The sequence below is a fragment of the Galleria mellonella genome, unplaced genomic scaffold (genome assembly GCF_026898425.1).
Source record: "Galleria mellonella isolate WM207_F2 unplaced genomic scaffold, CSIRO_AGI_GalMel_v1 utg38, whole genome shotgun sequence".
NCBI classification, from domain to species: domain Eukaryota; kingdom Metazoa; phylum Arthropoda; class Insecta; order Lepidoptera; family Pyralidae; genus Galleria; species Galleria mellonella.
Window position 1 is genome coordinate 5,003,745 of NW_026442090.1, and position 23,130 is coordinate 5,026,874.

At 31.9% G+C, this 23,130-nt stretch overlaps 3 protein-coding genes across 4 annotated transcripts; 1 reads left to right on the forward strand and 2 right to left on the reverse strand.

The window, feature by feature from the left end:
* The first annotated feature begins 343 nt into the window (after nucleotides 1–343).
* Nucleotides 344–1,821, forward strand: LOC113522440 (ommochrome-binding protein-like). The gene has a single exon (XM_026908116.3). It carries the CDS (start codon nucleotides 547–549, stop codon nucleotides 1,504–1,506), a length of 960 nt encoding a protein of 319 aa, XP_026763917.3. The 5' UTR covers nucleotides 344–546; the 3' UTR covers nucleotides 1,507–1,821.
* A 1,165-nt stretch (nucleotides 1,822–2,986) lies between these two features.
* LOC113522442 (uncharacterized) lies at nucleotides 2,987–14,678 on the reverse strand. The gene is made up of 3 exons (XM_026908117.3): nucleotides 14,074–14,678; nucleotides 4,316–4,484; nucleotides 2,987–3,768 (listed from the first exon to the last, which is right to left on the reverse strand). The coding sequence occupies exons 1-3, from the start codon at nucleotides 14,599–14,601 to the stop codon at nucleotides 3,449–3,451; spliced, it is 1,017 nt and encodes a 338-aa protein (XP_026763918.1). The 5' UTR covers nucleotides 14,602–14,678; the 3' UTR covers nucleotides 2,987–3,448.
* Nucleotides 14,679–19,113: 4,435 nt separating this feature from the next.
* On the reverse strand, nucleotides 19,114–22,872 carry LOC113523021 (uncharacterized). 2 transcript variants are annotated; one of them, XM_052897750.1, is made up of 4 exons: nucleotides 22,812–22,872; nucleotides 21,579–21,772; nucleotides 20,471–20,738; nucleotides 19,114–19,527 (listed from the first exon to the last, which is right to left on the reverse strand). In XM_052897750.1, exons 1-4 carry the CDS (start codon nucleotides 22,819–22,821, stop codon nucleotides 19,229–19,231), a joined length of 771 nt encoding a protein of 256 aa, XP_052753710.1. In that variant the 5' UTR covers nucleotides 22,822–22,872; the 3' UTR covers nucleotides 19,114–19,228. The 2 variants fall into 2 exon arrangements, with proteins under 2 accessions (XP_052753710.1, XP_031769629.2); XM_031913769.2 differs by lacking the exon at nucleotides 22,812–22,872 and having other exon boundaries at nucleotides 21,579–21,891.
* Nucleotides 22,873–23,130: the final 258 nt, after the last annotated feature.

Sequence of the window (23,130 nt, forward strand, 5' to 3'; positions counted from 1 at the left end):
TTTATTATCAACTTCCAATAATTATATAAGTAAGTACCTAATTTTACTAAGTAATTATAAAACATACTGACCCTATTTATATATATTAAAAACCATTGTCTATTAAATGTGCCATATAGGCCCGGCGTAGAATGGGCTACGCCTTTTCCGTGGGTGTCGTAAGAGGTGACTAAGGGAACTTAATAATCGAAAGATGGGCACCAGCGTCTCTCGTAAAACATCATCAAAAGACAAATTAATCCGCCTGCTAAGCGTGGTAGCTACTGGCTAAATTCCCCCAACTAAAGGAATGGTCGCGCTCCTTTGGCAATGGAGGAGGCTTGTGTTCAACAGTCAACAAATAACGACTGATATGATAATTCTCTATTAAGCAACCGTTAGATGGAGACTATGAAAAAAAGATTGATTTAGTGGTCTGCTATTGTATTATTAGGATTGCTATTAAGATATTATTTAGGTAAATATCCATTCGAAGACGGTCTCTTCCATCAGGTGTATCGTCAGCTTGTTTACTATTTCAAGCATTAATATTTTTTTTATTTAAATATGTTTGGCGCTTTAAGTAGATACTTACATAATAGTATTATCAGGAAATATGAAACTACGACAAACACATGGCTTCAAATGGGTATTTTGTCAGTAGAATATATACAGTATTCAGTTGCAATCATGAAACTGGTTATAATTTTGTGCGTTATTATTGTTCTTGTCAAATATAACGAAACAAAAAAAGAAAATAAAAGGAAATGTGAAGGCATTCATGTTAATGGCAAAAATCATAAAAGGGTAGTATTGAGTAATGGAATCAATCGTCCTTATCAACTATCCATTTCAAAGCCGAATCATACGATTTATTTTAGTTACAATACTGGATTTGATAATACTAGTACGTTCGAAATTGGTTATATTACAAAGAAACAGAAAGTAGTCAGAAAAATTTCGGCTGTTAAAAATGGTTTTGCCACTGCTATTAATGAGAAGGACAATATAGTGTACTTTGGAGGCAGTGATGGAATTTATATGGATGATATTTCCAAATCAGGTAATATACAGCATTTAATTAAAGGTCACAACATTTGGGACCTATTTTATAAAGACGGATTATATTTTATTAGTTACCCTACTTTAAAGTTGTATAAATATATGGGTGGTAATAAGTCCGAGATACAAAAGAATATTCACGAGAAAATATACCAGTTTGCAATAGATGGAGACGAAGATACATTTATAACCAATAAGACGGGACTGTATATAATAAAAAATGGAACGAACGAGCGCATACTCTATGAAGGAGCTAAAGTGTTCCGAGCTATCGAGATCAACAACAAGGGAGTAGCACATTTCTGCGGGCAGAACGAAATATATGTAGCAAACAAACATAAACATACGCTACACAAAATTGCTGATATAAAAGATATATTTGGTTTGGTATTTGATCATGAGGATAATATAATTTATTCAAATCCCCATGAAATTGTAAAATTACTGCCAGAAGAATGCAAATAAATTAATTAATGTTACCACTACTTTTATATTGCATACATGCGTTACTACATACTCGTACTAGTTTAATCTAAAACTTTTGTCATTATATTGTATTGCAGATTTTATTTTCCTCAAATCTCTTTAATTGTTAAGAGCTATTTTAGCCGCAAATTAATGCATGAAATATTTGTTTCTATAAATTTAATTACATTGTGTATAATATATTCGGAATTACATTGTGTATAAATTTTGAAATTATCATCTTGCTAAAATCTGTTATAATGGTTTTTGTATTACAATTAGTCATTTGTACAAAATAAATATAAGCAATTTAAATTATCTGCTTTAAATACTGGTAGCAGTACCTCATTTACAAATAAGTAGTGAGTAAGGGATGCTCTATATCCTAAAATTCCAATGTAGACAATATTGCTTTAATAAAATATTCTTTATTGATAAAACTTGAGTACAGAAATCCCGGATAGACCTAGATATAGATATATAGAATAGAATTAGATATAAGCGATGCCGTTAACTATAAATATATACACGCTGTATGACCTAATTCAGTTCGCATTTCCTGAATACCTGTTTACGTCAAGACGTTTTTTATTCATTGCAAATAAGCTGTCGGCCCACCTGATAGAACTGATAATTGTTGCCATCAATTCAACAGTAATGTGGTTTTTTGTAATAAACATTTTTTTTTATTTATATAGGTATATAGTTTAACGAGTATTTATAAAAAATAAATCTAATACATTATACCTAACACATATTTGCTATTAATATTAAGTTTTCTATTTATAAAATACCCTTTATATAAACTAAAAATAGGTAACTAAGGTTCGCCAGAGAAAGTTATGTAAATAAGTTTTCTCTATACCTATATGATATTACGTGTGGGTAGATACATAATAATCTATATATACTCGTACATAGATTCTACTATAGTCTAAAATCTACCAGAATATTAGTATAACCTACTTTGAATTCACGTGGGAAGCAAGGACGAGACTCGATTAAGTATCCTATTATTGTACGACAAGCTAATTCGACGCTTGGTATTTACTAATAACAGTCAATTGTTCCAAAATAAGATTTGTTGCCAGCTAAATGGATTTACTTAGTCAGTGTCTCCTATGAAGCCATATTTGCTAAAGTCCCATCTGTTGTCCGTTGCTATTTCGTAATAAAAGACGATATTTATTCAGTAAAACTTACATATATTACTTTTATTTAGTGACTATAAATAAATAATTATTGTACAAATTATCAATATCTTTGGCACGAACTTAACTATATAGAAAAATAAGTATAGATTAACTTATATGTATCTAATATATTAATTAATATTTGCACCAGTCTATATTGCAATGTACAAGTAAAATGAATCAATTTTTATAATTGTGTATTAGGTAGGCACTTTAATTTTTATTATTATTTTTTTTTAACTATATACAAAATCGAACAAATAAGTTTTGCAAATAAAATGTGAGAATAATCTTCATTAATAATAAGAACTTTCTTTAATTGAAATTCATTTGAATTTGCGCAATATATCATTCAAATAGCATAGATTATAAAAAAAAAACTTTTATAAATGCACTTATGTTTATAGAAGTAACTTTCTCTAGGTATATATAAATTTTTAACGACAACAAGAAGTTTTGCCATTCAATCAAATATGAGTATAATTGCTAGCATTGTATTTCGAACACAATAACGTACACACTACTTATCTTCTAAACCAAATTATAGGGACGGATGTCAAAGTAGTAAATAATAACAGCTGTGATGTTTTACTTCTCTTTTAAAAAACTATGTACTTCGCAGAAAAAATTGCTGTCGAATTAGTCATGAAATGACATCAAATTAAAAAACGAGTTCTGCGATTCGTAAGAAGTGAGATCATCACCAAAAAGTATTAGTAGCCTTTGTGAAATGCTAGTATTTCATGCCTCTATGACGAACAGAAAACATAAAGAAATATTAACAGTACAGAAAGAACGATACTATGGAATGGTTTGACTGCGCCATTCCCACACACCATTCGCCTCGAAGCAACGGAAAGCTTTTTATTTTGTAACATGGTATGTACAGATTCCACTTCCCAGCGAGCCATCATGCCAGGATCACGGGAGAAGAGTACAGAATACAACTGAGCCGGTCTCCCGTTTTTGGGCTCTTGACAAAAGTTGAGTACCAAATGATCGTTGACAGCCTTGAGAACTTGCACGGTGCCGCTAAACTGCTGATAGTGGGGATTGGTCGTCATGGTTCCTAAAAAAGAATTAAAAGACATTTTATTATTAGTATCTGTGAAGCCTGCTTTATTATTAAGAAATTTCTGCGCTTCTAGAATAAAATGAGTTATCTAAAGCTTTATATGCTATTATATTTATATAAAAGCATATAAAAGTTGACAGCAGCTTTATATTTATATAAAACTGCTGTCAAAATGAATTAAAAAGCTAGATATACATAGTAGAGCCTCTTTTACATAACATTTAGCATTACGCATTTTCTTGCCTTGTACAGTGGAATTCTGGCCTAATTCTCTTTCTTGACTTTTTTTCATTGTTCAAGGAAATTACACCAAATGACGGTATAATAAAACCATTTGCAAACGTCGCATTTTGACGATGGAAACATCTATTTCTTTCCATATAACCTCAATTATTTTTAATATGATTATATAAACTCCCTAAACTAATCAACTTATTGACAAGCTAAATAATTGAGGGGCTTGATTCTACCGATCATGTACCAAATAATTTTAAAAGTGTATATGAGTCTATTGTAAAACTAAAAACTGATTTTTCTTTACCGTTTTGTCCATCGAACACCTGCCAGTAGCCAGCGGACTCGTTGCGGAAGTAAAGCGCGTACTCCGTGGTCTGCCCACCCTCGTCCCACAGCAGGCGCAAGTGACGGAACTGTTGTCTGAACTTCGCGTTGATGTGTTGCACGTGGAACAACTGATTCTCCGTTGATGGCTGGAAAGCATTTATTTTTATTTATTAGCATTCACCAACAAATTTAGGTACATTTTATGTAATATAGAATCATAAGCTAACGGCCCATCTCATGGATAATAGCAACCGTTGTGGTATGAGGTATACTATGGCCGTATCTGAGAACTATGGTGTTATGTTTCCATAGCCTATAATTTCACTGGCATATAGTAATTTCGTAGCAAAATAGGTCAACTGACTCAACATCATCGACGCCTATTATCCGTCATTGGTATATCACTAGTGTAAACCAATAGTGTAGGCGGTATTTATATTCATTTATCCATAAAAAAGATACATCATATCCTTTTTTATTTTGAACACATTCATTCATATTAACTCACTTTCGCACTAGAAGAAAAAAAAAAGAAAAAAAATGTTGATATTGATATTCTTTTACCATCCTCGGCTAAATATATGTATACCACTAGCTTTTACCCGCGACTTCGCTCGTGTGACCGCAATATATTTAATGACCAAGATAAAATAAACTATATTCTTCTCCATCCTATATAGTACTTGTATACCAAATTTCATAATGATTGGTTAAGCCGTTATGGCGCTATAAAGTAACTTATAAACTTACTTTCACATTTATAACATTCGTGAAGATTTAAGGAATCTTTAAGTTTGAATAACATTCTAATTATCCATTTCACTACAAATGTCTTAATAAGTATAAAATTAAGCAAGCAAGTATCTAATAAAAATAGAATAAAACTTTAATCACTTTCTGATACATTTGCGTAGGCATGAATGTATAAAGGCGTATAATTAATTGTAGCTCCACATCCGTGCGACAGTCGATAACAGTTATTGAACAGTGAACCATGTAATTACATCTGTAAAATCCTATATAGATTAAAGTCAAATTTATCTACCCGATCTTCATCGATATGGACGAATTACATCAACTAAGCATTGTAGTTAGTTACATCTAGAATTCTTAAGACCATCAAAGATTAAATGGGTCAGATAATTTGACCTCTAAAACGTTTACTGGATGAGTCAATACACACGAGGTGAGATCGCAACACGGGGTCAAGAAAGACAATTAAAACTACGACATTGAATTGGACAAATGTTGCATGGTGGGCGAGCTGGGGTACCTCGTCACCTGAGAAATGGGATAAGAAAACGATTATATGTGCTTATATCTCATAATTTATATATGTATGAGAATATTCCATTTCATCTTTTCATTATTTTGCAACTTACCTGTTCCATAATCCACTCCATTACCCAAAGGTTGGCTTGAAAAGATTTCTCTCAACAATATAGCCGCCTTGTTGAGCTAATATCAATTTCATCGTATACCTATGTATATACGATATTATTTCACACATATATATGTATGTATGGCGTAAGTAAAGCATACATTATATTATGTATAGGTATTTTAATGAAAGGCAGAGCTAGCGATAGGTAATATGTATCATATTTTTGCCGTGTGGTCCCAGCATACAATGGATGACCCCTCTCTTTCCCGTGGGTATCATAAGAGGCCACTAAGGGAATTTAATGAGCGAACTATGGGCAGTAACTGGCTTTATCAGTCTTTAAACGTAAATAAAAGCATAACTGCAGTTGCCAACCCGCGTGCCAAACGTGGCAATTACTGGCAAAAGCCCCCTCATGAGGGAGCCTATGTTTAGCAGTAAACAATTAACAACTGATATGACAATGATGATTTATATTTAAATTTACTTGTTTTTTTTTTTTATTATACTCTCTACTATTCCCGCGAGTTCGTCAGAGTGATCAAGATAAACATAAGTCTATACCTATGGCTATCTTTTTTTTTATACAACTTAGAATGGCAAACAAGCTGACGGCCCATCTGATGGAAAGTGGTAACCGTCGCCTATAGACATGAACAGTACCATGGACATAACAGAGTATACTGTTTCGCCTAGATACCCCCCATGCGTTGCCATTCCTGAGGACTCAGGTGTTATTCCTCTGTACCCAGTAAATTCACGCCATATCCCACCCTTCAAACCGAAACACAGCCATGCAAACACAACTGCTTCACGGTTGAAACACGAATGGGACAGAGGTACCCAAGCAATCGACTTTTGTACAAAACCATAAAAAAGGCTGTAAGTACATTAAATTTCTTACCTATTGTCAAGAAATGAGTAACTGAATGAATAAGTATATTATATTTGCATTATATAATATTTGGTAATCGTATCAGTAATAAATAAACAAAACTAATTTACAGGTCTAAAATGTTATATTTTTTTATAATGATTCATAACACCTAAAGTTGACGATATTGAAATAAATTTTATGAGTGGGTAGCAATAAAGTAGATACCATCCCAATCATCCCATTTATAAACAAAATAATTACCAACATGAATAAGTGGATTTTATACAATATAGATTATGCCCACTCGTTCTACTACATAATAGATGTGATTATTATTATGTACATACAGTTATGATCGTTGATAATAAAATATGTTATCATAAACATAATTAAATAACTTGTATATAATTAATAGAACAATAAAAAACATTGAATATTTCCTTTTTTAATGGATGATAATAGAATGGTATACGCTGGTGGAGCACCAGTGAGGGATGATAACTGGGAATAAAAAGGCAGCATAACTGCTAACGCTCGTCGTGATGAATACGCTTGGAATTCAGCACGATGGTTTCCAGGGGGACCACTTGGAAGTTGACCTGTCATGGTATATTGGTAGCAATGGGACTGGTAGTCCACATTACTAATAATCCCTTCGTCCCCCGCCCCCCTACCGTGGATAATTACCACTAGTCGATTCACTAGCAATAATAATGTCATAATTGAAAACACAGTTTTTTTTGAGCGTAAAATCTAGTTATACTTCATAAATATTTGATAAGTTTCAATCAAAATATCTAAGACTGCATATCTATAAAATATAAAATGGGTAATCCTGAAAAAGGAAGTAGGGGAAGGATGTTGGTTCAATAACACCGGAAAATAAAATTGGAACATAGCGAATCAACCGTCGAGGGACATACCAGTCTGAACTATCGCATATTTGTACCCGAATTTATGTATAAATAAAACACCTAACGCAATATATCCACACTGTTCCTGAGCTGTAAATATTATTCATGGTATGATCTCTTTAACATTTAATTGTACTAAGGTGTTATTCTTCTCTTTTTCTCTAATTTTTATAAACAAATATAGTGTATATATAATACAAATTAACGTGTTCTGTCGTAATTTTTATTATCCTGAAATTTAAATCCTAGATGAAGTTAATATCACGGGTATAATAACATAAACAAAATCAAATAGAATATAAATAAACAATAAAAATATGATATTTATTCAACCAAATAGGGAGATAATGTCGTAATTTGTAAAATCAATAGGTATATTGTATTGTCCTTATTAATGTTATAAATGTGAAAGTGAGTTTAATTGTTCGTTACCTTTGTAGGGACCATAAGCTTAGTATAACGTACTACGTACTAAGTAGGGACTATGAAATTTGATAAACACGTACAATGTGGAATGGAGAAAGATTTAGGCTACTTTTTATCTCGGTTAGTTAACAAATCACACAGATGAAGTCGCAAATGCTAGTGTATTGTGTTGTAAAATCTTTATTGTACATAATTCATACTAAATACGTAAATATATACATAATCATATATGATATAGTACTATAATACGCAGATTAGAGATGTGCGCATTATAACATAATGCGAATAACAGGAATAAAATCATAGAAAAATTAATATTTTATATGTTACGAATTCAATAAGTTTGTAATATTGACCACTAAACTGACTTCGCCTCTAAAAATTTAGTCAGTAAAAATTCTATAACAATGAAAATGGCCAAAATGTATATGTAAATGTTCACCATATTATAATGCACAGAATATAACTAGGTATGTAGTTTAATAAATAAAAATATATACAATTTGGACGCCCCAAGGCTCTAACACGGGACATCAAGGTCTAGATTGAACTCCGCCCACTAGATTTTCTTACACAGACAAGACGTAAAAATATCAAATTATCATGTCAATGCTAATAAAACGTCGTCACGTTCAAATCCACTTCCTAATATCTGTTGTAATACATTGACATATGATATTAACATAATGTATACTGTTTATACAACATTTCATGGGGATTGGTTAGGCCGTTAGGGCTTTATAAGATAACAGAACAAATATCATATAATAAAAACAAATTTACTTTCACATTTATAATATTACTGAGGAAGCAAATATTATTTCGTCCAAAAGTTATATATAATCAATAAAGAGTATTTACCTACCTATCTATATATTTTTTCTATATATATCTGAGTACAACAGGAATCAATCACAAGTTACAACAAAGCTTAGGTATCTTTAGGTTTTTTAGTTAAAAGAACCTTGCCTTACCAATGTCGTTTGACCAATGATAGAAAAAAATGTTATAAAAAGTCACTATTGAGTGCTACAAAATACAAAATAAATACGATTAAGTACAAATAAAATATCTTCCTGTAGAATAGTATAACAATATATGCAATATAATGTTAATGCTACCATAATATATTATTTCAAAAAGATTTTTAGTGATTTTCTTTAAAATTTAACTGCATTATTCATTAGTAAGGTATATTTATAAATAAAATATAATAAAAGCTGCCATAGTTAAGACTATATAGGTTATGTTAATGAATGATTGTTAAAATGCAAATAAACTCACTTTCATTTTTAATATTTAAAGATTATTCTACTAATTGTATTGTATTGCTATGGCACACTCACATCTAAAGGTTGCATTTGGTTTTAGTGATTTTTTTGTCATTAAAACGCCAAACAAACTCACTTTTTTTTTTTAATATTAATAAAGATGTATCTATTGACTGTAAAGTTTTACGTATCATAGAATCTCACCTAAATAATAATAATAATACTTATAATGCTTACCTAAAGTATGAATACCTTGGTATTCTTTTGTAATATAAAATATTGGTTTTAATCTGAAAAGTAAAAGATCTGTTGGCAATCAATACCAGTTTACGGTGAGCCGTTAGCATCATTTGTTTACAATTTAACGTCGTATAAAAATAAGATCATCGGTACAATATCTCATACAAGAGGCATAACACCTTTATTCTGTGGAGCGGAAATGCATGAGGAATGTTATAATAGAAGGCACTTTATAAAAACAAACATTCTATCAGACGGATCGTCGATGTTTAAGTTAATTTTCTAGTAACAATATAAATGATGATTAGAAATAAATTTAGTGGCCTATTAGAACCTATTTATTTATACAAATGCTTATACATATTTACTGAAGACAATAAATAATATTATTTTAATTAATTTTCGTTTAATTATTTCATTTTATTAATTGATATACAATAAAAAATCTATATACCTATAAATAACGCGCAAATACATTTTAGTCTATTAAATAGATATAATAATTTGCTTCAATTGAAGAAGTTACACAATACAATCATACAGACATATCGTTTTATTAGCCAGTATTACAGTATTGCTATTTATTGTAGGCATTATGTCATATGTAAATAAAAAAAATAGTTTAGATTTAGGCTTAATTGTAAATTTCATTACTTAATATTGAAATTATATGTGGAACTATAAATTAATCATCATTTATAAAAACATACCCCGAAAGTGGATGTGGGAATTTGGTCGGTCTCCCATATTGTTATAATTGGGCAGCTGTTGTACTTATGGACCCCTTCTTTGCTTAGGTGCAAGTATAGTTCTAATGTTTTCCATTTGCCCGTCACATTTTTAATATCAATGTCGGGCAAATCATTTTTGCCCAAACATGTGATTGTTACGTTATGATCTGTGGAATTGGATGTTTCGACGTCGTCGTCGGCACGGGCATGTGCACATACTAGCAGCAGGATCCCAATGATGGTCCAAATTCCGAACTTCATGGTTCTATTCCTTATAATTCACATTTTATTCGCCACTAATTTGATATAAAACAAATATGAGAAAAGCTGTGCACGAATAAAGTGTTCGCAATCGACTGAGAGCGGCAGCGGCGGCGGCGCGCGCGCCTGACTCAGTCGACTTGACGTTATCACTTGACCCCGACTTATGTACAGACAGAGGTTCCATACCATGGACCTCACCTCTGAAATTTAGGTACAACTCGCGATCAACTGATGATCATATTTTTTACTACTTTCATCGCAATTTTCAAATTGCAATTATTATTTAGCTATTGCTGTATAAAAGTCCGATAGACATCTATTTATGGATGAATGGTAACTTCGCGCGTGCTAACGGAATACACTGGCGGGGCACCAGTGAGAAATGATAGGAGAGAATAAAGCAGATCAGTCAGCCCATTGTGACGAATCCAACATTAAATCAATAACTATGGTTTCCAGAGGAAACCGCGTGAAGGCCAATCTGATAGGATGTATTGGTAACACAGGAATGATTAACCCTAATTACTAACATTTTCTTCTCCCCCCAAAACATGGAATTAACAAAATATACTGTATCGCCCATAATACCTTTCTCACGTTGCCATTTATTTATTCTTTATTGACCATATTACAATAAATGTTTGGTACAAAAGAAAGACTTAATAAATTCTCTCCCAGTCAACTTTTGGCGTAACAGGATTATAATTACGCAGCGAAAACAAATCCTGAGGACTAAGGTATTATGCCTCTATACTCTGTACTCATAATTGCATTATCATATGCGACCTTTCAAACTGAAACACAGCTATGCAAACACAACTGTTTCACAGCAGAAACTCGAATGGTATATGATTTAAATATAGATAGCAAAACTTTTGTATTATTTTTTATAGCATCCAAATAAATACAATTATTATCAACTGGCTATTAGGGCCCTCGAGGGGCACTCATATTTAATACGCTTTCAAAGAAGGGCCAATCAATAATAGTGGGCAGATTAGCAAACTAATGGGTGTAAGTGGGACAATACCTACTAATATAATTAAATACTATAATAAAAATTAAGAACTGTCTTAAAATCATTAGAGTCCTATATCTACGTACAATAATTGAGAGAGTGTTTTCGAGTGCTTACGTCCTTTTACAAATTTAAATAACAATGATCGTAATAATTCACAACCCGTGATGTTCCACTGCTGGACATAGGTCTCCGCCAACTGTTTTTACTTCTTATAATCGCCTAAAGCGTACCAGTTTTCTAACCACCGCCACCTCTTTTCGGTCTTGCAGGAAGTCAAGATATACTCATACGATGTATAGAATAGCTACATCCCGCGGTTTCGCGCGCATAATTCAGTACATAAAGTATTTCTTTTTTATTTTTCTATCAACTGTAAGACTGTGTAAACTGCGCAGGCGGGTTGGCAACTACAATAAGGCTCTGGTGATATGTTTAGGAGGGGCGCTGGTACTTAATTAGGCTTTGGTGATGTATTAAGAGCGACGGTGCCGCCTATCCCTCGACCATTAAATTCTCTTAATTGACATATGCCGGGACATACGGTGTAAATAAAGTATCCTATAAGTATTTTAATTTGAATCAACGACTATCAAAACGTTTATTACATCTAGACAGAAAAAACCTCAAAACAATGATAGGGACAATAACGGGTCATTGTCCATTAAACAAACATCTATACACAATAGGAGCCACAGACAGCCCTCTATGTCGAGACTGTTTCGACGCCGAAGAAACGGCTGCTCACGTAATCCTGGAATGTGAGGCTGTGGCCCATCAACGTTTAGAAATCCTCGGAACGGTGAGGTCGCTCCGTGAGGCCTGTGAAGAACCCAGGAAGCTTCTGCGCTTCTGGACGGAGCTAGGTTGGCTGCACTAGCCACGACTCATACGCACAATGGCCCAAATGAGAGGCTAAGCGCGGAAAATGGAGTCCTTTTCACATTCACATTCACATTCACACAAGTATATTAATTAAGAATATAACTCACCCGGTACCAAGATTCATTCAAATCCGTTCAATATTTTTTGTTAAATAAGTCAACATCCATCCTTACATACTACCGCATTTATAACATTAACAGGATACCGAACCACTTGTCGATTAGCATACTATCCACATTTCCGCTTTTTTATAATAATAGAATTATTTTATTACGGAATGTAATAAACAATCTGACTACTCACCAAACAGAAAATATTAACCATTATTCAAAGATATAAAACCGCTAATACCTCTCGTCCTCATGTCCTTGCACATCTGTGTTCGTGTTTTTTATGACTTCCCTGTGGTTGACTGGAAGAAAATTCTTTTGGCATTTTCTCCCGGTTTTAGTTGTCTAGTAGATATTACTTTCAGCGATTACGGCGCACATTGTTATTCCTTTATATATTATTGTTACAAGTAGTTTTTTTACGGTATACGGTGGTGGGGCACCAGTGAGGGATGATAGGTGAGAATGAACAGGGAGGTTAGTTAGCCCAACGTGATAAATACACTCGGAATTCAGCACGATGGTTTCCAGAGGGACCACGTGGAGGTCGACCTGACAAGAGTATATTGCTAGCTATATTATATTATATTGCTAGTAATGGGACTGGTAGTCCGCATTACCAACAGTCCCTCCTCCTTGTTCCAAGTAGTAACATTAATCATTAAAAAATAAAAATAAAGCCTATTTATTACTATTGTTATTAACATTAGGTATATCCGCATCGTACTAAACTGTGTCTTGTCACTTGTAAAAATATTCAACACAATGCAATATTGTAACGAATAAAATAAATTGAAATTGAAATTGTGTTACAAAAATGTAAATAACGTGTATTTAGGTTTGTATATGTATGTTTTAATTTCATATCTCAATTTAAATAGACATAGTGACTGCATACAACTTGCGTCTTAATTTTTGACCCCTAAATGGACTCAAAACAAACTTAATGATTTCATCTTTAAGTTTACTGATAGCTACAATACAAATAAAACTATAGATAAAACTAAAATGGTCAAGTGCGCATTGCAACTATGCTTATAGTTTACGGACGCATCGATATTATCATGATGACAATTAATTACTGATTATAGATTTAATTTGTAGTTCATAATAAATCAATTTACATGATGATTAGAACATTTATAGAGACATCAATATCTGAACAAGTAATCTAATGTAAAACTAGTTTACTCGTGTTTATTTACAAAGATTATTATCCCATTATATAACGCATGTTAGTTTGTATTGCGCTTATTCAAAGTGCAGTAACACTATCTGACAATTGATAGGTAATTTGCGGGTCATTCGATCTTAATGAATGAATTGGAACCATTTCACACACGCTACATTCGAACTGTGTCATGCATCATAAGAAGTATGTAACCTATATCTATAATATTTAAAAATTTCATAATATAACGCATCTCAATTAGCCTACTGTAGTCCACTGTTGAGCAAAAACCTTTCCTAAGGCATACCACTAATTATGATAAAATAAAAATATTAAAACATACAGAAAATACATGAAACATTTTTTTTTACGTAACAGATTTAGATTGTAATAATAATTGTAAACGAATAATTCAAAAATACTAAGTACACAAGTAATACTTACCCGATCCATCGGTTCTGATATGTGGATAACAATACAAGTCCTGGCGTAGTCCACCCTGGCGTCACCAGCCAAGTGCTGTATGAACTCTACTCCATACCACATACCCATCAAACTGTCCACCCAAATACCCATCTGTGGGGACCGGTTCACACAATAATCCCTAATACCTCTCATGAACGGTGCTTCGTAAGAGCTATAACCTCCAGTGTACTCCTCGCCGTATCTTTGTCCGTAATCCATTCCATACCTTGTAGTGGGGTATTGAGGTTTATTGTAATACCCGCCTGAATTTGAATATGTGTTGTAACTACTCGTGTTATATACAGGGTTGTAATTCGGATATCGTGTCGCCTCCGGAAAGTTGGCGATGTCACTGCCATAGTTCCCTTTATATGTTGGATATTGGTTGTACAAATTCGATATGGTTGTGTAGCTCGGATATCGACTGGTCGTTTCCCCGTAACGACCGTAATTTGCACAGTCAACTACTGTACACAAACTAATCCATAGCACGAGTATTCGGTACATTTCTCGTAATTTTCCAACGTGCGTACAACGTCGCGTGATAGTTGGATGGCGAACAGTAATGTGTGACTGTGCCGGGATCACTATAGGAGTGGGAAGTAAACTAATTAAGCCCAATGTTCTTGGCGACTCCCCCAGATAAATGAGCGTTATTCATATCCCTTGTTTAATTTAAAGCTCGTTTTGTTAAGCCAGAGGAAACGATTCTTAATTCGTTTGTAATTTTTTGGGGCTGTATTAATGAACCGATTTTGATAGTTCTTTTGCAATCGATAGGGTCTATGCCCGAGTTCATTTCATATTAACTTTATGGCGATTAAAAATTTACTTTTACGCTTTTTTACTTTTACTCGAATTACAATTAGCAAATCAAAAAACTACTTATTGTGCAACAAAATCTACAAACAGACACCATTTCGTGACTAAATATTTTAAATCTAATATAACTATGGAACGCATTGTCATTCAATGGTATATTTTATCACGACTATAGGTGTCTGACTTTTTTTTGTAGGTACTTATATAATATTCGAAAAACTAATGCATGTGTAAAAACTACAGTATCAAGAAAGCGTAGGTACCTACTTGACTTATTTTTAGATTCTTTAATTAAATATTACAAGAATACTAACTGTAACAAAACCTACGTATAACACTTACCGTCAGAAACAATTTACTTACTAAGGAAATATTGCATAAACTGATAGCAATCAATACATATAATAAAATCGTAACTGGTCGCTGTCTGTACATGGAAGACATATTAGAAATAATATTATAGGGGTGCTTTATGAACCCAAAACAATGATTTTTAGATTTTTGTCTGTTTGTCTGCATGTCTGTTTGTCTATACGTTTGTGCACGCTAATCTCAGAAACGACTCAACAGATTTTAATGCGTTTTTCAATAATGCGTTGCGGTTTGCTCCACTTAACATTTCGTGTTTCTTTTATTTCAATCGATTCATAAATAAAAAAGTTATATCAATCTAAAAAATTACATATAAAATGCTATAAAATAACCGATCAGTTGAATTGACTGAAACTTTATAAATGTATTGCATACATAATTATCATTTAAGTATAATATATAATCCACCAGAAGGAGACTTTCTACAAAAGTCGTTTGCTTGGGCACCTCTATCCCATTCGTGTTTCTACCGTGAAGCAGTTGTGTTTGCATGGCTGTGTTTCGGTTTGAAGAGTGAGATATGGTAGTGAATTTACAGAGTGTAGAGGAACACATAATAATAATAACACCTGAATCTTCAGGAATGGCAACACATGGAGGTATCAAGGGCGAAACGATATACTCTGTTATGTCCATGGTACTGCTCATGTCTATAGGCGACAGTTACCACTTTTCATCAAGTGAGCCGTCAACTTGTTTGTCATTCTAAGTTGCATAAAAAAAAAACAATATAAAACCGGACTCATGAACAGTTCCAATGGGAATGATATACGGGAGCTACATAGTTAGAAGCGGTCAACACCGCGGAAAACGGCTAGTTCTATATAAATTCATTTTTTGTTAGATTCAAATACGTTTAGCGAAATATGAGCAAGTTGAGTGTTGCATTCACCACAACGGTAACTGTCGACAAATATCACTGACTACTCCAATAGTGATTATTGTTGTATACATATATATATATTTTTATTTTTATAATTTATTAAATTAGGTCATAGTATGAAAAATTAATAAGCAAATTTTGTTAGAATGAGAATGGCGTCACGCCTACGCGTTAAGACGGAAATTAAATAGAAAATATTCTTGAACTTTACTTAATATTTCACTTTTAAATTCATTTTCTGTAGCTTTCAGAGTGTAGGCGCAATACAATCTTGATAACATCCCTTTATTCATTATGAAATTTATTTTGAGACCTAACTTTCTTAGTAACCTGTTCATAACTATTCATTTCATATTTATATTTTTTTTATATTTATTAGTACATAACAAAACATAACAATAGAAAAATATTAATATTTTGTTAATCTTAATTAACAAAATATTAATATATTTAAGTTAATTATAATTCAAATGGTGGTCTAAGGACCACCATTCGAATAAGTCTTCGTAGTCTAGTTACAAAAATTCTAAAATATTGACCTGAATAAATTTTATTTACATAATTACAAATTTCAAAAATATTTAATTTATTACCTTATACGTTCACCAAAACTTCATTTTGTTATCTCTTAACATTATTCGGTAATTTATTAATAGGTTTGCTAAAAGAAAATATATTATAATTGGCAAACGTCATTTTGCCTTCTACTGCCTACCAATCCTTTTTTCTTATTGGAATGAAAACAATAATATTCTATCTCTCAAATTAAAGCAACCCACATACGTTTACAAAATGTAATTAAAAGATTTTGAGCTGTTTCGAAGATAGGTTGAACGAATATCATAATTCTAAAGTTTTACTCATGAAGAAATTCTTATATTATTTAGCTTTTGCAATATACTCGTTTGTTGATCTTAAAACATACGTATCTACTCATATATCATCGCTCATAATTAAAATGAAGTAGGTACCAAATGTTAAATGGTTTAACACGTGTAATTGAAATAATTTGCTTAAACTAGTGTTCCTGTTCATCTCACTGCTGATACGACCCCGAGTTCTGTCCACGAGGTCCAAGGGCAAAAGTCACTGGTACATCCTTCACAAACAATACTGTTAATAATTCTATTACAAAATGCTAATCCTACTAATATCACAAAGGTGAAAGTTTGAAAAGGGTTTTGTAATGTTTAGATGTTTGTATGTTACTCGACCACTCTTGAATGGCTGAATGGATATCAATGAAATTAACTATACGGGCGAGTTATGTCCAAACTTGAAGTATATATACAAGTGATAAATGTGGATAATGTTGGGGGAAACAACTAGTGTCACCATAAATTAATATGAACCAGTGAAACCTGTGACACTGCGACATTTCCATTATCTTTTATACTCGCCCTTTTTTAAAGATCACTACCAATTTCTATCAATGACAGGAATTTTAAGATGTTTTTTGTAGCGATGTTTTTTATCTCCTCAGGATTGTATTTTCCAAAGGAAATATATCGTTTATAAATGAGTGGGCTAGTCACAAATTAAGTGCTGCGGCGTTTCTTCCTCCTGTGTCTTTATCTTTAGCCATCTTCTAAACGTAAAAACCGTTTACCGTACGATTGGAAACTTAAAAATTATTTTAACGTGGCGGTTATTATATATTTCTTAATTCTTTATTGCACAATAAAATTTGTACAAAAAGCAAGCTTAATGCCATATGACATTCTCTACCAACTAACTATTAGGTAAAAATAGAAAGCATATGAAGGGCAGGTGTGGCGAAAAATATGTGACATAATTATAGCAATATATTGAAATAATAATACATAAGAAAATCACATATAATACATAAACATTTTTTATATATTAGTGTAGTGTAAATTTCATATATATTAGTATAGAGTTTTTAAATCTTACCTTAATATATATACATATATATATATATATATATATATATATATATATATATATATATATATATATATATATATATATATATATATAATGCTCTACAGAACGGGTGTATTAAGATTTCTTCAGAGTCGGTAATGCACATATGACATCCTTAGTATTGCAGGCATCAATAGATTACGAGTACAGTGACCGTTTATCATCAGACGGGTTGTATGCTTGGTGGATGCTTGTTTGCCACGTTCGTTATAAAAAAAATCTTTATTTTTATATAACGAACACATTATTTACTCTATAATTAGGTACATAACTGTTATCGTATTAACCCTTGACATTTATATATATATATATATATATATATATATATATATATATATATATATATATATATATATATATATATATATATATATATATATATATATATATATATATATATACAAAAATATATATATTTAAAGAGTTCTGGTTCACTTCTTCTCCTCACTCCCCTTTTTTTACCATAACAATCAATACAGGTGCTAACGGCGCACATTAAAAGTTTTGCAAATTCGTACGTCTGCAAGAGTCATCATAATTTAAAACTTGAACAGCCATCTTTCCTTATTTGCTTCCTTTCTCCACCCCTGAACAAAAACTTGACTACATCACGATAAGTAGAAGTAGTAAGCACAGGCAAATATTATTTATAATTTTTTTAGAACGAATGGATAGATGTGCCTACCATTAAACATATATAAACATAAATATATATCTACCTACATACATCTCAGTTTGAATGTTTATATATTCGTTACTCAATCTTAAATGACTGAATGGATTTGACGACGAAAATTAACACATAGGATATTTTATATACTTACTGATTCCCAAAAACAAAGCAACGGTATATATATATATATATATATATATATATATATATATATATATATATATATATATATATATATATTATATACTTACTGATTCACAAAAACAAAGCAGTTCTGTTTTTTTATATCAGGTGTAATATAGTGTAAATAAATTAATAAACTTCTCAAAAACTTTATTACTTGGAACAGATTTCATTTACATTACTTATTTTAAAAATATATATACCTAGGTAGACATACATTTAGTAACTTTAAATATAATAAACATAGTTAACAATTACAATACTATTAGTAAAGTCATACAAAGTATCATAAAATATAAAGAACTCATTTGAACACAACCAGCACAGATTGCCGAATACCTATACATATTCGGTAATTCGAATCTGAAAAATTGCCTTTGTAAATCATACCACTCCCACCTTTCAATCTTTGATGGTGATCTTCGGAGTATGAGGGAGAAAATACCTCCGCCACCTTTGTCTGAACAATGATTAATGATCATCATATGAGGAGTTAATTTCAACACTCTTATCACTTCGGGATGTCTCGGAGTATCTTCGGGGAACCATACATCTGTAAACAATAAATGTTATTAGTCAATTTAAAATTCCCGAAGATACATCGTTGAATAATCTGAACTATCTGGTCACAAATTAAACACAGCTTGTAAATACGACGGTTAGCTTAAATTATACATCTAGATGGAATGTCAAGTGTTAAAAAACGGTCCAAAAACGAAAAAACTATATTCATAATAATGTAGACACTTTCTAGACACTAATTTCAGGTTTTGAAATTAATCTGTGAAATAAACATTTAATACATAGGTATGAAGGACGTAATCAAAGTTTTCGGAATAGAACTAGTAATGTTCCATGACTAATGTCATTATAATGTCATTATAATTAATGTATTATATTCCTATTTTAATACAACCACAGTTGTAATTAAAATAGAAATTTTGGAGGAATGAAATTATAACAGAAATTTTTGGAGAAAAATAAAATGGGATGGAAGAAATTTGTTTTTTTTTTTTGATAATTTTGATAGAATGAATTTATATACAGAAATTTTTAGAATCAAAAATAAAATGGGTAAATAAAATAAAATTTACAGAGATCTTTTTTCATTCTTTGTATATAAATTCAATAGCAAACCAACACAAGTTTGTGATTAGGTTAAAGTAAACGAAATCGTAATAATTTAAAGAACAACTATTTTGAGTAAAAATCAATAATCGTATCTGGTAACCCTGAACAAGAGGGGGGAAAAGATTTTTTTTTTTTTTCATTCTTCCTTAATAGTTAAATGGTATAACATAGGCCAAACAAACATAAGTTTGTGATTAGGTTAAAGTAAACGAAATCGTAATAATTTAGATAACAACTATTTTGCATTTGAGTAAAAATCAATGATCGTATCTGGCAACCCTGAACAAGACTACCCTTAGAAAATTCTAGTGCTATGCTAAAGCTACTTCTGCTATACTCGTACGTATAAGTATCTACATGCTCACCTATCCCTCTAGATAGTAACAATGTTTCCAAACGCTGACGTTGCTCAGCAACCCAAAGCCCTGGAGCCTCTGGGGAGTACACATATACCTGCTCCATTGTTTGTCCGTCCTCATCCCAAATGATCCGTAAACGTCGCTCATTATAAATATCCCTCTTGACCTTTCTCTTGAGACGAACATCCAACCACGACCCGGACATTTGGGTGTCTGACCACGGATTGCTTTTGTATGATCGCCAATTTTCATTGGAATAATTTCTTTTCATTATCTGCAACACAATTAAGGGAAACGGATAAATTAATATAATAAAGGTGTACTAGTTGCACTTACTTCGTTATTTCGTCTGTCTGGGACCGGGACTTATTCATGAATCGGGAATCTTCATCCTAAATATATACTTAACTGAATACTAATTTCATGGCGATTAGTCAAACAATTAAGGTGATAAGATATAACAAAGAAATAAACAATCGATTGATTTTCATATTTATTAGTAACAACAAGTAAAGACTTTATAAAACAAACTTTAACATAAGATGTTTGTTATTTCCTTACTAAAGAACATGGAAACACATATGCAAACACATCTGCTTCACGGTTTTACAGAGTTATCGGTAAGTCCTTGTTGTCCTAGAGTTAGTTCGGTCAAGAATTATCTAATTCGGTCAAGAATTATCTACTGGTCGAAAACTCTTATCTATAGCCAGGATATCACTATGACTAAAACGGAATACAATATCTGCATCTGCACAGTTGCTTGCAATGTTTCAGTTTGAAGGATAGGGTAAGGCATAATTCGAAATCCAAATTATCTTTATTCTGATAAATTTATTTACAAGCAGTTTTAAATCTATTTTCAATCTACTACAGGGTTCGAAAGTTTGTTATGAAAGGCGAAGAACTTACGGTAACTTAAGGTTTGGAGACATAACACTTTAGTCCTCAAAAATAGCAAGACAAAAGAGGGATGTTTTGTCCTATGGTTAGACTCAAAGATATCATTTTAAAAACTCAATTTAAAGACCTGTTGTAAAAAAAAAAAAACAAGAATACCATAAATAATAGAGACCTATGTTATCTAGAACAAAACAGCAAAATTAATACATACCGACCAGTCGAGCCAATCATCCTGACCTTCAACACTTGCATCAGTTATATACAGTGTGACGCAGCCTACTTCATTAGGCTTGTTAGTCATATCTGGGGTATGTTGAGCGTAACCTACACCGTACCATATTCCATAGGCATCCTCTATGTTCAAATGATGTGACCAACGGATGCTAGAGCCGCAAAAGCCTTGGACTGTTGAAACGAATGTAATTATAATCAGCAACACCAATGGAGTGAACATGGTGCGCTCCACTGGAAGAATGCTTAGTATATGTGACACAGCGTCGATCTTGGCTGTAGTGTGCTTAATTAGCGAATTGGTACAGGTAGTGTATTTGATGCATGTCGCAATGACTGCAGTTGAATGAATTAAAATGATGCAATCAGGGAAAAGATATTAATATTTTAGAATGTAGTTTATTTTCTAAAATTTTGAAAGTTTCTGAAAAATTTTAGTCATTCCTAAACATAGATATGGATTTGTATAAATGTCGTAACTATATATATTTTGCTGTTTACATTCTTCGCTTTAAAGTAGCCTCAGAAGACTTTTCTTGATTTTGACTAAATACCAAATTATAAAACTTTCTAAATATTGCCAATTGTGGTATGATAATTTTAATATATGTTTTATAAGAGAAGATTAATTAATGAAATCATTTAGATAAACTACACATGATGATTTTAACTAATTTTTTTTTAACCCAGATCGGGTTATTTTTATGTTTTTAATAATTTCCATAATTCCCCGGTCTCTTATAAACTATAAACATACAATGCGAGAATCTAAAAATTAATATGGTAATTTTGATTGTTTTTGTGAAGATTTTATAAGAAATGCAGCACCTTATCTAAAAGTAAATAAGTAAACAGTCATTTATAAATATGGCATATGAACGTATGAAACAGTCAACGTGCATCGCTTCTCCTTCAACCCTACAGTGCAAGGTGTTAAATAATTCCTAATAATAATTCCATTTGTTTTCCTGTCTTTCAAAATGAAACAACGCATGTGTGCGTATTACTCATAGCAGAAATGAACATTACCAGTATTACGATGGTAATGTTTACAAATCTCCATTGATTGAATTCCCCTTAAATTTAACATTATTTACCTGATTATTATATTCTTAATTAATAAGAAGTTATTATAATAAACCCTAATATATCAGGTATTTGAGTAATAAAATCGATTTAATTAATATTAATAATTTAGGCGTCCAATTAATACCATGAACCATAATGGTGTAGCGTTTTAATACATTTTCAATGGCCACTACAAATCCCGAGCACACAATACAACACTAATTTGTATTCATGAGCATATGTTTGTATATCTTTATTATATATACGTATTTTCAAAAACAAATATGAGTAATACTATTTATATATTGTCATTAATAAAAGATCTGCTTCGTTTTTTTTTTATGGATGGTAATGGAATGATAACCTCACCTGCGCTAACGCTAACTAACGGTACACGCTGGCGGGACACCAGTGATGTTTGATAGGTGAGAATGAAAAAGCAGCTCACTTAGCCCATCGTGATG